The 14,319-nt window shown below is 40.9% G+C and overlaps 2 protein-coding genes across 2 annotated transcripts; both read left to right on the top strand.

The window, feature by feature from the left end:
• Positions 1–1,123: 1,123 nt before the first annotated feature.
• LOC143110551 (retinal cone rhodopsin-sensitive cGMP 3',5'-cyclic phosphodiesterase subunit gamma-like) lies at positions 1,124–1,642 on the top strand. Its single transcript, XM_076273415.1, has 3 exons — positions 1,124–1,227; positions 1,374–1,414; positions 1,566–1,642. The coding sequence occupies exons 1-3, from the start codon at positions 1,124–1,126 to the stop codon at positions 1,640–1,642; spliced, it is 222 nt and encodes a 73-aa protein (XP_076129530.1).
• A 4,926-nt stretch (positions 1,643–6,568) lies between these two features.
• LOC143110445 (retinal cone rhodopsin-sensitive cGMP 3',5'-cyclic phosphodiesterase subunit gamma-like) lies at positions 6,569–8,779 on the top strand. Its single transcript, XM_076273375.1, has 4 exons — positions 6,569–6,669; positions 7,537–7,652; positions 7,863–7,903; positions 8,059–8,779. Exons 2-4 carry the CDS (start codon positions 7,549–7,551, stop codon positions 8,133–8,135), a joined length of 222 nt encoding a protein of 73 aa, XP_076129490.1. The 5' UTR covers positions 6,569–6,669; positions 7,537–7,548; the 3' UTR covers positions 8,136–8,779.
• Positions 8,780–14,319: the final 5,540 nt, after the last annotated feature.

The following is a 14,319-nucleotide window of genomic DNA, read 5'->3' as shown; positions in this document are numbered from 1 at the left end:
GTGGAGGGAGGAGAGAGGATGGAACAAGATGAGCGTGGATGAACAACAGGACTCTCAGGGGGATTAGCGTCCGAGGGGTATAAAAGACAGCGCTGGACCAAGAGGAAAGCATCTCAGAGAAGGATTGCAGAAAGGAAGCTAGGAGTTCCTCAACTCACCTTTGGTTCACATCTCAGCACTTGCTCCTCCGCAAGGTAAGGGAAATAATTCAACATTTGGACTTTTGGGATTTTTCACCCCTCGTCAGTGTTTTATTTTGAAATGCTTGATAGTTTAATTCCAGCAGTATACTACTTTTTAATAGTTGGACATTCTAAGCTTGCTCAGTAGCATATGGTGTATATGATTCAATTTGTAAATCAATATAACAGTGTTGTTGTGGATGCTGACTGTTAAATGAAGAGCTGAGGCCAGAGCATACTGTAGCAGCTGCTAGCAAAGTAGGAGAAATAGGCCTACTGTTGCAATGAAAAGGAGAAAGATCTGAAGGTCGAAGGTCCTAAAAAAGAGCACCATCAGTTTAGATTGGAGTAGCACATTCTGTAAAAGAAGACTAGAAATTACACTTTAAAACTTATTTAAATTCCATAGTAGTTATATCATGGGAAGGTAAGAAGTCAAGGATCATTAACTAAGCAGGGTGAACAAGGGGTGTGGAAGACTGAGGGTATGGACAGTGTTGAAAGTGGTCTAATTATCGCAGTACTGCCCACAGAGAGGCTGGAACTGTTGGATTCTTTTTTCATCTGACTTTCGCTGAGATTAGGGTTGGAATAAATTATATGTCCACAGTGTATATTTAGATTAGATGTATCCAGGTCAGTGCTAAATACAGTCTGTGTGGCAGAGTTAAAACTAGACTAAAATAAACTTTGCATAGTTGAACTTTATCTGTCTGTAACAGTTACTTACCTGGTTGGGGTTAGTGAATTCAACAGCTAAGAAAGCATGAAGGGATTAGAGATTTAAACTGGGCCTGAGATTACATAACCCAAACAGAAGCAATGTGGGATATTCTATACCCGAATAGTTATTGCTGGTTATACTTATGTAAAATTGTTCTATTTGGGCAGTTGAAGCTAAAAGGTTCTTGTTTTGCCTTCCACCCAGAAAAACAAACGCAATGGACCCCGCAGGATCCGCAGACGGAAAGAAGGGACCCCCCAGGTTCAAGCAGAGGGCGGCCCGCGTCTTCAAGAGCAAGGCCCCCAAGCCTGGCCAGAAGGGGTAAGACACTGACTACAACAGCCAAAACATCAAACACTCTTGCTTGTAGAAATGTTAAATACATAAATTGGAAGAATAGATTATTTGCTATTCTGAGAGCACCTATGAATGAATTGAGTTTGATGATTTCTTTTGATGACATTTAGGTTTGGTGATGACATTCCTGGAATGGAGGGCCTGGGCACAGGTAAGGATCAAAACACAGTTGTTGTGAGCACCCCACTCTCCTAATAACTAGACTAAAGTGATCACCTTTCTCTCCTAATAAAATTAACTAAAGTGATCACCTTTCCCTTCCCATAATTTCTCACTTGTTATGTGCTCTGTCTCTCTTACAGACTTCACAGTGGTCTGCCCATGGGAGGCATTTGGCGACATGGAGCTCAGTGACCTGGCTAAATACGGAATTGTATGATTCCACCCCATCCTTCCCTGCTCTGTCTCCCTACGCTTTACCGGACCTACCTCTCCTCCAGACGGATCCCTCAGCTGGCGTTGTGACGCACGAGTGTGCACTTGCATCGGTTATGGAACAGCGGTTTCAGCTATGCAATTTAGGCTTCTGCTTTGGTCCTGAAGAGGAAAGTCAATTTCCCCAAAGACACGACACTGAACTCTAGTGCAAACGTCTGAGCAAATGCTGCAGCTTGTGCTAGGGCTATTGGACACTAACTTGTGAGGGTATCTCAAATTGTATTGCGATATCACAACGAAAATGGACTCCTTTGCTCCTGCCTTTTTGTCCTCTGCACCTTCCCTCAAAGGTTATGTGAATGCAGATATTTATTTATGTACAAAGAGTTTTATTTTATTTTTATGAAATGGATTTATTGTCTGATATGTGATTACCCCACATTTTCTCTAGAATTCCTCTAGAGCGAGAAATAAATGCAGTATTTTCCCAACATGATTTCAATGACTCAACCTTCTTGACTTCACTCTACATAAGACATACAAATGGCTTTTGCACCACCATGGTTAACACTGATTTCCCTATTTGGTTATTTAAAGGTTAGCCTTTAGTGCTTTATTATAATCCAGAACCCTTATCAAATTCAGCAAAAGTAACCTCACGCTATTTTACTCTAGAACAAATCTCTGGTGTCGTCTTGTAAATGATAAACAAATATAGCTCAGACTGAGCCATACAGTAATACTCCATACATATTCCATATCAACATCTACACTACTGTTGAAGTGAAACCTCTCACAATAAAGGACTGTGTCTTTAAATGTCAAATCAGTCAGTCAGACAAGTCAATCAATCAATCAGACATTTAGTGGCAAGTCAAATGGCAGTGGCAAAAAAATTGTCATCATTGTGGGAGTCATCTAGGAACCTGAAGGAAAATGTTAAATTAATCATTTTTATATACTTGGAATTGCACAATGCATAGACAACTTCAGATTGGTTTACTGGTCTGAATGACAATGAAGAGTTATTACTTGAATATAAAATCCTCTCTACTTTATAGGTCATGCAAAATATTCTACCTTGTCTGTGGACATCGTTATTTGCAAAGCTGGATAAACAAATAGCGTGCGTGCCACAGAGGGTTCTTTGGTGTTGCTTTAAAGACAGAAATAAAGTATTGCAATATCAGTTCAGCATGTGGGATAAGATTTAAAGAAGAATCCCAGATCACTGGACTGCAGGTCATGTAAAAACGCCTGCTCCTCAATTTGTTTTTTGAGATATGGTGAACCTAGACGAAAATGTTAGCAAATTGGAATTTTCTCTGCAGGTCCATCTGGAAAGGATCATTGACGCCTGTTACCGAACTTCCCATTTTATGATTTCTGAGGGGCGTAACCAACAGTGAAATGAAACTTAAATTTAAGCAATAAGCCCCAAGAGGCCGTAGGTTTCACTGATTTTAGAACAGCTAAGGCATGTTGTTAGGCACGACGAGCAAGGTAACTTTTGTATCGAGTTGAGGTAGAGCAGTAATATAGAACGAAATGCGGTCAAGGTGTATGTTTGTAGCCTTGTGAGACCATCCTGATTTCGCAAGCTTCAGGTTTCCACTCGTAGATCAGTCTGGCATCTTTCCGATAGAGAAAATTTGGAGCAGTTCACCAAACGAACGGCCAATCAGCGTTGGTTTTGAGCGGGTTTAGGTGTAACGCAACGAACAACATGACGCCATCCACAGATGAAATTAGAAAGTATTCCTGGGGAAGCTGTGAAGCTATGAGTCTCAGCCATGCAGCTGGGAGGAATGAAAGACACAGACATCCTCCACGGCCGATTCCAGTTCATAATGGAGGAATATACTTTCTTCAGAAGTGTAGGGCCTACCGTGAAAACTTGGTGGGAATTGTCGTTGATTAGGTTCATGTCACATACAAATGGTAAGTTAAAAATGTTTAATGTTAGTTATGTTACCTAACATAATTATATGTTAAACGAATGCATTAGAAGAACACTTCGTTCATCTAATTAGTTGATTTGGCCCGTCGATAACCAACATAGGTGGTGATAGACAGATGGTTTATCCAATCAGCTAACCAGTATTTCCGCCGCTTCCCAAAAGTTTTCCAACGGAAAGTTCCCAGATGGACATGCAGAGCAAATGCGAAGCATCCATCTGGCGGAGTCAGGTTAGTATGTTTGTGCTGGATTTTACAACGGCATTGAATGTGATTCAGCCAATCATAATCAAGGACCGGAACTATCCGTTTTAGAATGGTGCATTTAACTCTTATCAAATTGTTTCAGAAGTTCAGCAAACACATCTATCTTGTAAACAAAGGTTTTAAATGTAGTTGTTTACCCAATTCCAAAGAAAATACACATTCCTGGGTTTTTGGTTATTCAGACACGTACATCAATGGGATCCTTTCCAGACTGACCTGCAGAGCAAATTCAAATTTGCTAACAGGTTTGTCTGGGTTCACCCAGGCTAACAAACATACGGAGGCCCTGATCTTTTCATTCTACCATTTCAAATACAGCCCACAGGACAATGGCCAATTATTTATATCTTTGGCTTTCTCAAACAAGTGGGAAACCATCTGTGTGAGTCAGGAGAAAGCATTCATGCGGTCAATGAGGACAGTAAGGCTGTTGGCTCATCTGATCCTTAAACTCTGAGGTGGTTCTAGAATCATTCAAGTTCAGAGTGTAAATTAAGCCATTCTGTCTATAGCAGAATCAGCGCAGTATACACACTGGATTAGTTTAAGTAGCATTACCCCCCCCCCCCCCCCCCAAATCTGATAATGATGGGAGCTGAGGTTTCTTCTTGTGGTGGGTGTGTGGGTCACTGGGTCTCCTCGCTGATCATGGACTGATGGGAGGGGACACACAGGTGGTGAGGCAATGTCATGTTGTCATGGAAGTGGTTTGTAACAACACTATGGATCTAAACAAACAAACCCATCTGAAAATGAACCCTCCATGAAGCCAAACAGACTGAAGCAAAAACTCATCTTGCGATAAACATTGCTCCAGCAATATATATTTGGTCAGATCAGGTTTGCTAACTTTTCGTTTTACAATGAATTTCAACATTACCCCCCCCCCCCTCCCCTCAGCCCTGTTAAGAGCATTTTAACTTTTTGATAGAAGTCACTAAGAGCCAACTACAGCTGAGTGTGAATCTTTTCCATATCTCAACCATATCTAACCATTATGTATCAACCAATCCCCAATCAAATTACCCCCCCCCCCCCATCATTGCTGTTACCATATAAACCCACCTGGTCTATTGGGACCACAGTCGTAAGGCTTTGTGCACTGACAGTCTGACACGTCCTCAGGATCCAATCCTCTTAGTATGCGAGTTCAGAACCAAATGCAGGCATGTCTTGGCATGGAACATGCTGGCTCTGTTACATAAGGGTGCTATGGGACAGCGTTAAAGAGCTTTATTAGCAGAGGTCAGAACACCTACCTCACACTACCTCACTAAATGTTTTGTTGCTTTTGTTTTCCTTTACGGGTCATTTCAGGATTTTGTAAGGGACGATGAAACCTTTGTTCTTTGTGACTGTCGTGAATTAATTTTCACCCCAATGTGAAGTCAAGTAATCTGTTTTGCATGTATAAATATATGGCCCATCAGCTTTAGATAAAAATGTCTTGTGAGTGGATAACTTGTTCAGTCTTTAATTGAAGAGCTGTATTTTCTCTAAATGTTGGAGATACATGTGTTTCCTGCCTGTAAGATGCATATATAGGCGATATAGGTCGTACTGCTTCATAAGCTGTAAGATGCATATATAGGCGATATAGGTCGTACTGCTTCATAAGCTGTAAGATGCATATATAGGCGATATAGGTCGTACTGCTTCATAAGCTGTAAGATGCATATATAGGCGATATAGGTCGTACTGCTTCATAAGCTGTAAGATGCATATATAGGCGATATAGGTCGTACTGCTTCATAAGCTGTAAGATGCATATATAGGCGATATAGGTCGTACTGCTTCATAAGCTGTAAGATGCATATATAGGCGATATAGGTCGTACTGCTTCATAAGCTGTGATGTGGAAAACAAAATAAACAACCCTAAAACACAAGGTATGAACATTGTCAAAGTTCAAACATGTATCAAACCATCATTATTATTGCTGAAGTTACCATCCCAGAAGAAATTTCAAAACAAGATATTTTCTTTGTCTAGCCTACTGTATTTCTCTCAGACATGATTGAGCTCAGTTGTGTATCAGTAGTAGAAGATTTTTAAACAGTATTTCTTACTGCTATCTCAATAGCTGATTAATTCAGCCTTGAGGGTTAAACATCTTATATTGATGTTACATTGAACACAATTGTGTCTAGGTGAAATAGACCAGACCAAGAACTAAAAGCAGATTTATTTCTGTGAAACAAAGATAGCAAAATGTGCATTGTTGTGCCAGTTCTAACCTGTTGTCACGCTTTAATTTTATCTGGAGCATCTATATACAGAGCATCTAAACTTGCACATTTAAGGTTAGCCAATGTTGTGTGTACAAATCGGTACATAAACAGTACACTGTGTAAAAACAGACATTGGCAACATCGAGGTTTACCCTCTAATGCCCCATGATCATTGGTGAAACCCAAAACACATGGCAGGTGTCTAACTGAACCGAATCATGCCGCGTGTTCTTTAAGATACGTGCAACACAAGCCAGCTTACATAAATACACCTTAAAATACACCTTCACACAAGCTTTTGATCCCTATACTCTGTCTCATTGGTGGAGTGAGGGAACGTTTAATGAGACAGCAGGAGTGGTCCAGGAGGAGGAGGAGGCTGGGCCCACCACGAGATTAGCTACTGTCGGGTATAAAAGAGGCCGGGAGACAGACAGGCAGAAGGCGACTGAGAGATTGCAAAAAGAAAGCGAGGAGTTCTTCAGCTCACCTTTGTTTTGCATCTCTGCACTTGCTCTGCTTTCAGGAGCAAGGACTCAAGCCAACTCTTCCAGCTTCGCTGAGAAACCAGGTAAGAGAACATTACCAATTGTTTGGGTTTTACTTCAGTGTAATCTACAAGGACTTTTGAATAGTGCCGCACAACAGATGGATTTTTTTCTAGAACGTTAACAGGGTGTGTTCAGACTCATGCAGGAAAGCAAAAGTTTCATTTCACATGGCAAGTGTTCAGCAGGCAGTGATGCAATAGCACACAGACAAACAGACAGACGGACCTACAGAAAGCAAAGTGTGTGTGTGTGTGTGTGTGTGTGTGTGTGTGTGTGTGTGTGTGTGCGTGCGTGCGTGCGTGCGTGCGTGCGTGCGTGCGTGCGTGCGTGTGTGCGCGCGTGCGCGTGCGCGTGCGTGTGCGTGTGCGTGTGTGTGTGTGTGTGTGTGTGCGTGTCTGTAATGACCAGATTCAAGACATGGAGAAGGACTTCTGATTGATTGAGTGTGATCAATTGAGGAGTGTTGATTGAGTGAACTAGCATTGCTGCACTACAATGACCATGATCTATATTTCCCTAAAATTAAGTTTATCTGAATGTAGAGTGAATGAGCAAATTGAGTTGCAAAATGAGTCAATTCCGCCACACTATATTTTGAGATGGCACTATTCTTACTCTAGGCTTGATTTTGTACATACCAAAAGTAACTCTAGGCTAGCGTCACTGGAATTACGGTTCCAGGAAAAACCAGGATTAGATGTTTTGTTTCTGGAACAATGTTCCAGGATATGAACACTGCCTTCCTGAGAAGATGTCAAACTTTTGAACTTTTTTGAACTTCTGAATTTTTCATTCATCAAAGGCTTTTACAGTGACTGTTGACGTTTACTCTGATGAAAGAGACTTGAGAGCAAATGCTGAGACCTTTTCCTCTCTTTTACTTACAGTAAACAAACGCAATGGACCCCGCAGGATCCGCTGACGGAAAGAAGGGACCCCCCAGGTTCAAGCAGAGGGCGGCCCGCGTCTTCAAGAGCAAGGCCCCCAAGCCTGGCCAGAAGGGGTAAGGGAATCAAATGTATTAATGTGACAGAAAATCAAGGAGAAATGACAATCAAATTACTAATAATTAAAGATTTTTAAAGATGACCAAGGATAGAATGCTCATATTTAGTGGAACTGAAGCTGAGATTAAAATCATATCATTGCAAGTCTTGTTACTGTTGGGGATAAAAAGGTTGTTGTTTTACTCATCATCTTCTGTGGTCCACAGGTTTGGTGATGACATCCCAGGAATGGAGGGGCTTGGAACAGGTAAGACTGTTACAATCACACTGCTCATTTTAAACTATGTGTGCAGATACAGAGAACAAAGGAACACTTATCATTTTGACAAACACCAGGTACCGTAACGCTTTTCAGACATGCACACTAAAATCTCTCTCCGTCTCTTCCTCTCTCTCTTACAGACTTCACAGTGGTCTGCCCATGGGAGGCGTTTGGTGACATGGAGCTCAGTGATCTGGCTAAATACGGAATTGTGTAGTCCCCCACCCTCTTTCTCCTCCACCTGTCCCCATTCTCCACCCCTATGCCTGCCTCCTCTCTGGTGGGGCTAGCCATGCCCTGCCACAGCTGAAAGGCACCACCAGTTAGCAAGAATGCAGTCGCCTGCTCCGCCAATGATCAAACCATCACCGAGCAAGCATGGATGACAGCAACCATCAACGCAATGTCTATTGTCTACATCAAACTGAATTTGGCTGAAATGGACAACCCTCCCTCCCCCCGCCCTCCCTAGAGGAACGACCGATAGCAAACAAAGGGAAGGGCTACTTGAACATCTGTACAGTACCTTTGATGATGCTTCTAGTGGTCAAGTAGAGCAATAAAGTCTATCCTTGAGGCACGACATTGTATTGATGGACGTTTTCTTTTTAAATGGTGCACAATTGGTGCTAAGGACATTAAACGATGCTGTTGACAAAAAGGGTTTTACTGTACAAAACTGATGTGATGCCACAGTAAGGAGTTTTTTTTCCTCTGTTGCCTCATCCACTCTTTTCCTCTCCTTGTTCATGCTCAGATGTTATTTTTATTATGAATTTTGAATGTATGTTGAGTGTGTAATTGCTACATGCTCAGCACTAGGTGTTCCAATGGAATGCCATGGTTAAGGGCAGTAGAGAAGGTTGCAGAATGTCAAATAAAGTCAGAATTTTCCCATAAAAAGAGTCAATTTCTTTCTCTTTTTTTGGTGTCAAAAAATGAATTAAGCATGAAAACACTAATTAACAGACAGGTGCACTCACAGATGTGCTCATGACCTCTGAAACATTTAGGGGTGTGTCCAGTCCACATTAGGGGTGGTATTGTTATGAAACGTTGGCGCTTGGCGTAAAAAGGTTGGTATTATGTTTCTTAATCAGTCATGGGTGTGTTTGGGGCGTAACATCCTGTAAAGCAATGAGAATGACATCTACCATTCCCTTTAACAGTAAGCAGCGCGACTTGAAACATCACATTGGTATTTTGATGGTCACCGGCGCATTTGAAGGAATCTGCTTGCACATGAGACCGTTTGGAACAGGTTTTCCACTAAACCATGCTTAACTAAAACCTGTTTGTGACTAGAAGAGTATAGGCTACACACATCTGCACTCGTCTATGATTTGAACTCAGGCAAAGTGAAACTAACTTAACCATGGTGTCATAGTCAACGACAAAACAGATATACAGTAAACAGTTAATTACTTCCACTATTGACTGACAATGGGTTACTATCGAAAACAAAAAAGCAACAATTACCCCAATAATGTTCAAATGACACCTAAGGACATTTATCCTGCAGAGGAGTTGCTGCTTAGATTTTGTGACAATGTGTCTTCAGTTGTGCTTCATATGCACCTTTCACTATAGACCAGGTTTTTCTTGGTCAGTGGCATAATGCTTTTTAGATGGTTTAAGATAGTGATTTTTAGATAATGCGGCTAGACCACACCTTAGGTCGGTAATTGCCACACCCCTGGCGCATTGTTTAATAAAAGTGAAACGCATTCGAGTGTAAGATAGGAATACGCTTTGAGCGAAGAATACGCTATGCGCTGCGTTTCTGATCATCAAAATAGGGCCCCATGAAACATAAGAACAACCCTTTTGAACAATGCGCCTGTTTAATTAGCGAATGTGGACCGGACACACCTTAAGTGTCTTTAAACTTTGTGTCTCTGACCAGCCGTTTCAGATAAAATAGGGCCCCTAGAGTTACAGTGACATATTGAACAGGTTCATCCATCCATCAATGCACCCATCAATGCATAAATTCATCCTTTATGACACAGGTGAATAGTGTATAGCCCCAGCTCCCAGCTTTGCTCTTCTTTTGGTTCTGCCACCTGAAATCCACCACTTCCAGTTACCATCTCACTGTTCCCAGAAACATTTCAACCAAACACATGCCACACATATCTGTCCCTGTGAACACCAAACACATGGCAGACACATCGGTGCCAGTTTCATTAAAGAGTCTGCAATGTACAATTTGTCACATAAAATAAATCACGTCCTAATGACCATACTGTCATGCCTAGCTAGCCTAGGCATCATTTTGATGGGAAGAGAGTAGACACAATGTAAGTCACTGTCAACACTGCCCAAAATAAATTATACTGAACTGTCTCTGTCTCTGAGATGAACACAACTTGAATTCCTACCCACAGGACTAGTGTGATATGGATAGTCGTCTATGTGATGGTGTGTGGTATTAATGTAAAATACACAATAAAATGACAGCTTTGGAATGTGTAGCCTTTAATATTGTTCAATTTCAGTAAGGATTAATATGGGAACTGGGGCTGTGACATTGTGGGAAATGTGCTAGAGTGTTGATGGAAATGCAATGTGCTAGAGTGTTGATGGAAATGCAATGTGAGAGTGCTGGAGAAGTGTGGACGAAAGAACAGAACAGATAGCCTCTAAAGGTTGGGCAGAACAGATAGCCTCTAAAGGTTGGGCCAACTATTAGTTGACATCTTTTTTGTCAACACAATTTTCAAGTCATAAACATGGAATAAACAATGATGAATGCCAATTACCTTTTTCAGTTTTCAAATTATTTCTTATAAGACAAATTGAAGGTTTTTTTTGTAAGGGTACCAACAATTTCAGCTATGACGGTACATATACATTCATGTGACCACAAGTAAACTGTCCAGTGTTTTTAAATGTTGACTGACCGTCATGTTTTACTATTGGACTGTTTCTCCATGTATGCATATTAGTTATTAATGAAATATTGTAGAATTGTGTGATTTTGAGGCAAAATAGAGAAAGATAGTCTACCCTTAGCCTAGAAATATTTTTGCTTTTTGATCATGAAAATTATATAATGTACCTTTAAGGTGACACATTGGCAATAAAACCCACAGTGTGTAAGGATGTTTAACAGCTATTAAAATGTGTGTGTGGGGGGGGGGGGGGGGGGGGCTGCGTTGGTTGAAAAGCCCCCCAATGGCATTCTCACATTATGAGTTTGACATTATGAGTTTGACATAAGCAGAAAACGTCAACGCCACTTCATGACGTAGCTAGAGCTTTTCAAAGACGACTGTGAGGATGACATTCTTCTTTGTCTTAGTCATGGCCTTCTCTTTTTTTCTGAGAATTAAATAAAAGTGTACTACTACTACTACTACTACTACTACTACTACTACTACTACTACTACTACTACTACTACTACTACTACTACTACTACTACTACTAGATAGGTCTGTTTTAAATGTAAAATTACCTCCCACTGGGCAACGTAAATTAATTACATTCATTAGCAAAATGCCATTGAACAGACACCTAGTTAATGGGATCCAAGTGTCACAACAATCAACTACTTGGCCAGACTTACACTCCTACCATTCTACTTAGAAAAATGATCATAACCAAGTAAAATGAACCTGCAGGCGTTCTGTCTGTCTGTATTATGTAAATCAGGGAAAAGATTGGTCACTAAATACGTGTCACAGACGGCAAGTAGTCTCTCTCACATGTCAACATACACACGCAGGCCCTAATCCTCTTACTCGGTGTCTGAGCCAAACATGCACGAACGTGTCTCTTTGGGTGACAAGGGACACGGTCAAAGTTGACTTCATCATCTATGGTTTGGAAATTTTAATACCATAATAACTTGCGTCATATTGAGATGTTTTATACGGATAAATAATGCATTTTAGAAAGCGTTGCCAAAGAAAAGAAACCGGTGTGTAGACAAAACCATATAATGTGTGTGGGTGAGATACATACCTGGGAGGTACTTGAGATATACCTGGGAGATAATACAGTAATTCCACACGAGAGACTCCGTCTGATCAGCTGCAGACTCGATCTGCACCTGCAGATCAGACCCCCAACCCTTTACCTTCCCACCACCTAGTCAGAAGACAAAAGTCTCTTTCTTTATCCATATTCAACTTAATATCTGTTGTGCCCTATGAGATAGAGAAGGCACAACAAAAGTAAACATTACTGTTGCAAACAATAGCAATGACACATTGATATAATGCAAGACATGCAGAACCTATCAATCACTGTCATTATGTGGCACACAGAACACATCTTATTTCAGCATAGGAACATCAGCTAGCACTTTGATGAGTTGACATTTAAAATGGCATGTGATGCCGCTTTAGCAGACACGGATGGAGTGTTCCCTAATTAGCCATTACCATGACATAATAAACATGATATCCATCACCACCAGCCTGTCTCCTCTCCTCCCCCACCCACCCTCACACACATAAGGTGCACATGTTTATTCCTAGGTTACCTAATGAATACACACGACAGCTAAATCTCTCACAAGTACCAACTATAATCTATGGACTGCTCCGTCCTCCACAAGATGGAGTGGTTCTGAGGGCAAAGGGGGCGATCCTGATGGGAGATTAGATTCTGATGAGTATATAAGGCAGAAACAGGTGGACTGGGAAAGCTGGGAATTCAGAGATCGCAGAAAGACACTGAGGAGTTTACTAGCCATCTCTCTGGGCTTCGCTGACCACACAAGGTAAATAGCTTTTTACATGTCTGCTGCTCTTCTGCTTACTTTTTTTTGTTTAAGTTTGTGGTTTAGTGTCTAGATGCTGGTACTGTAACCATGGTAGCACTGTTTTGATACTGAGGGCCACTATACTGATTGTTTGCTCAGATGCAAATGGCTAAAGTGAAGACTGTATGCAGAATGAATGATGCTGAGACAGTTGAGTTCTAATCTCTAATTAAAAGACTCCAATCTTTTCCGAGAATCTTTCCCAAATCTTGTCAAAGTTGTTTGGTGTAAGGAGGCCCTAAGAAGAAGCCTCTAGATTAGAGCGTGCATCAACGGACAGAGCAGCAGTGACCATGTGTGAAAGACAGAGGGACAGAGAGGGTGAAGAGTGAGGGGGGAGAGTGAGAGATGTGATGGACTGCAGAGAAAGAGTGAGATATACAGAGAAAGAGAGAAGAGAGAGGAAGAGAGAGAGAGAGAGAGAGAGAGAGAGAGAGAGAGAGAGAGTGTGAGTAATGCACAGAGAGAAATAATAATCATACTTTGCATATGTTGTCTATTAGGTGTCGCCACCTGACTTCATAAAGTGGGTGGCGGCCATGTTGGACGTATGCAAAAGACAACATAATGTAATGTAAACCCTAGGCTATTAAAAAGTCAGTTTCTGGTTTAGTATAACTTCTATATTAATAATACTTTCTTTGATCAAAAATGGTATTACTGTCACTGTCATATAGGCCTACACAGTTGCCATAATAGTCCAGACGAAATAAAGATATGCAGTTTAACAGATTATTCATTATCAAGGACAGCAAACTTTTAAACTGACTGGAGTGGAGTAGTCAGTCAGACATTGATGTCCTCTGGCTTACAGTTGGCTATAAAGCACGTCTCCACCTGTGATGTTGATTACTTCCTACTCCAGTTTTAGACTGTTTTAAATGAAAGTCTGGCAGTCTGATTTATGTTTAGTTACCTTATGAAGACAGCATTATTCAGTAGCTTATGGATTGTAGCATACAGCAACAAGCAGCATAAGCAACATAAACAATCAGCAACTGTGTGTCTATTGTAGGCCTACTTATTTTTATAACCAACAAATATATAGTTGGGCAAGTTTATTTAAAATTATCTTCATCTAAAATGCTGCCCTATGGAGCACAGCTACCAGCAATAATGCTATTCTCCCAAGATGGCGCACTTTCGGAAATTTGCGTTTATGACCTTAAATTTATGACATTGGTGGCGACACCTAATACTAAATAGAGCAATAATTTTTACAACCATAATAATAATAACCTTGACAACATGGCAAAATGTTGAAGGTTACTATATCATGGTTGTAAATCTGATCTGACCAGTGCACCCAGTTAGCCCATAAGCTTGCCTAAAGTAGCCTAGTTCAAAAGAAGATTTCAGTAGTCTTCATGTTGTTGTGCCAAGTATAGAAAAGTCACAATCTCACTATATTAAGAAATTAGGTAACACTTGTGTGTGCTCGTAACACCAATCACTTTCTTCTGGCAGTAGACTTTGGATTAGTCTATTAATAGCCATTGTTGCAAAAATAGAGAGTTGTTTTGGGTCAGTGTTAAATATAGATGTTTGTGTAAGAGAATTAGCCTGAGGATTCAACTTATTTTACCCTGATGTGTCAAAATTAGCACTAAGCTGACTTCAGCTAGG

This window comes from Alosa pseudoharengus, unplaced genomic scaffold (genome assembly GCF_046254945.1).
Source record: "Alosa pseudoharengus isolate Yale_2024_CS ecotype anadromous, Long Island Sound unplaced genomic scaffold, YU_APseudo_1.1 YU_APseudo_1.1_scf_1, whole genome shotgun sequence".
NCBI lineage: Eukaryota > Metazoa > Chordata > Actinopteri > Clupeiformes > Clupeidae > Alosa > Alosa pseudoharengus.
The sequence above is the reverse complement of the archived record's forward strand: the minus strand, read 5'-3'. Positions and strand labels throughout refer to the sequence as shown.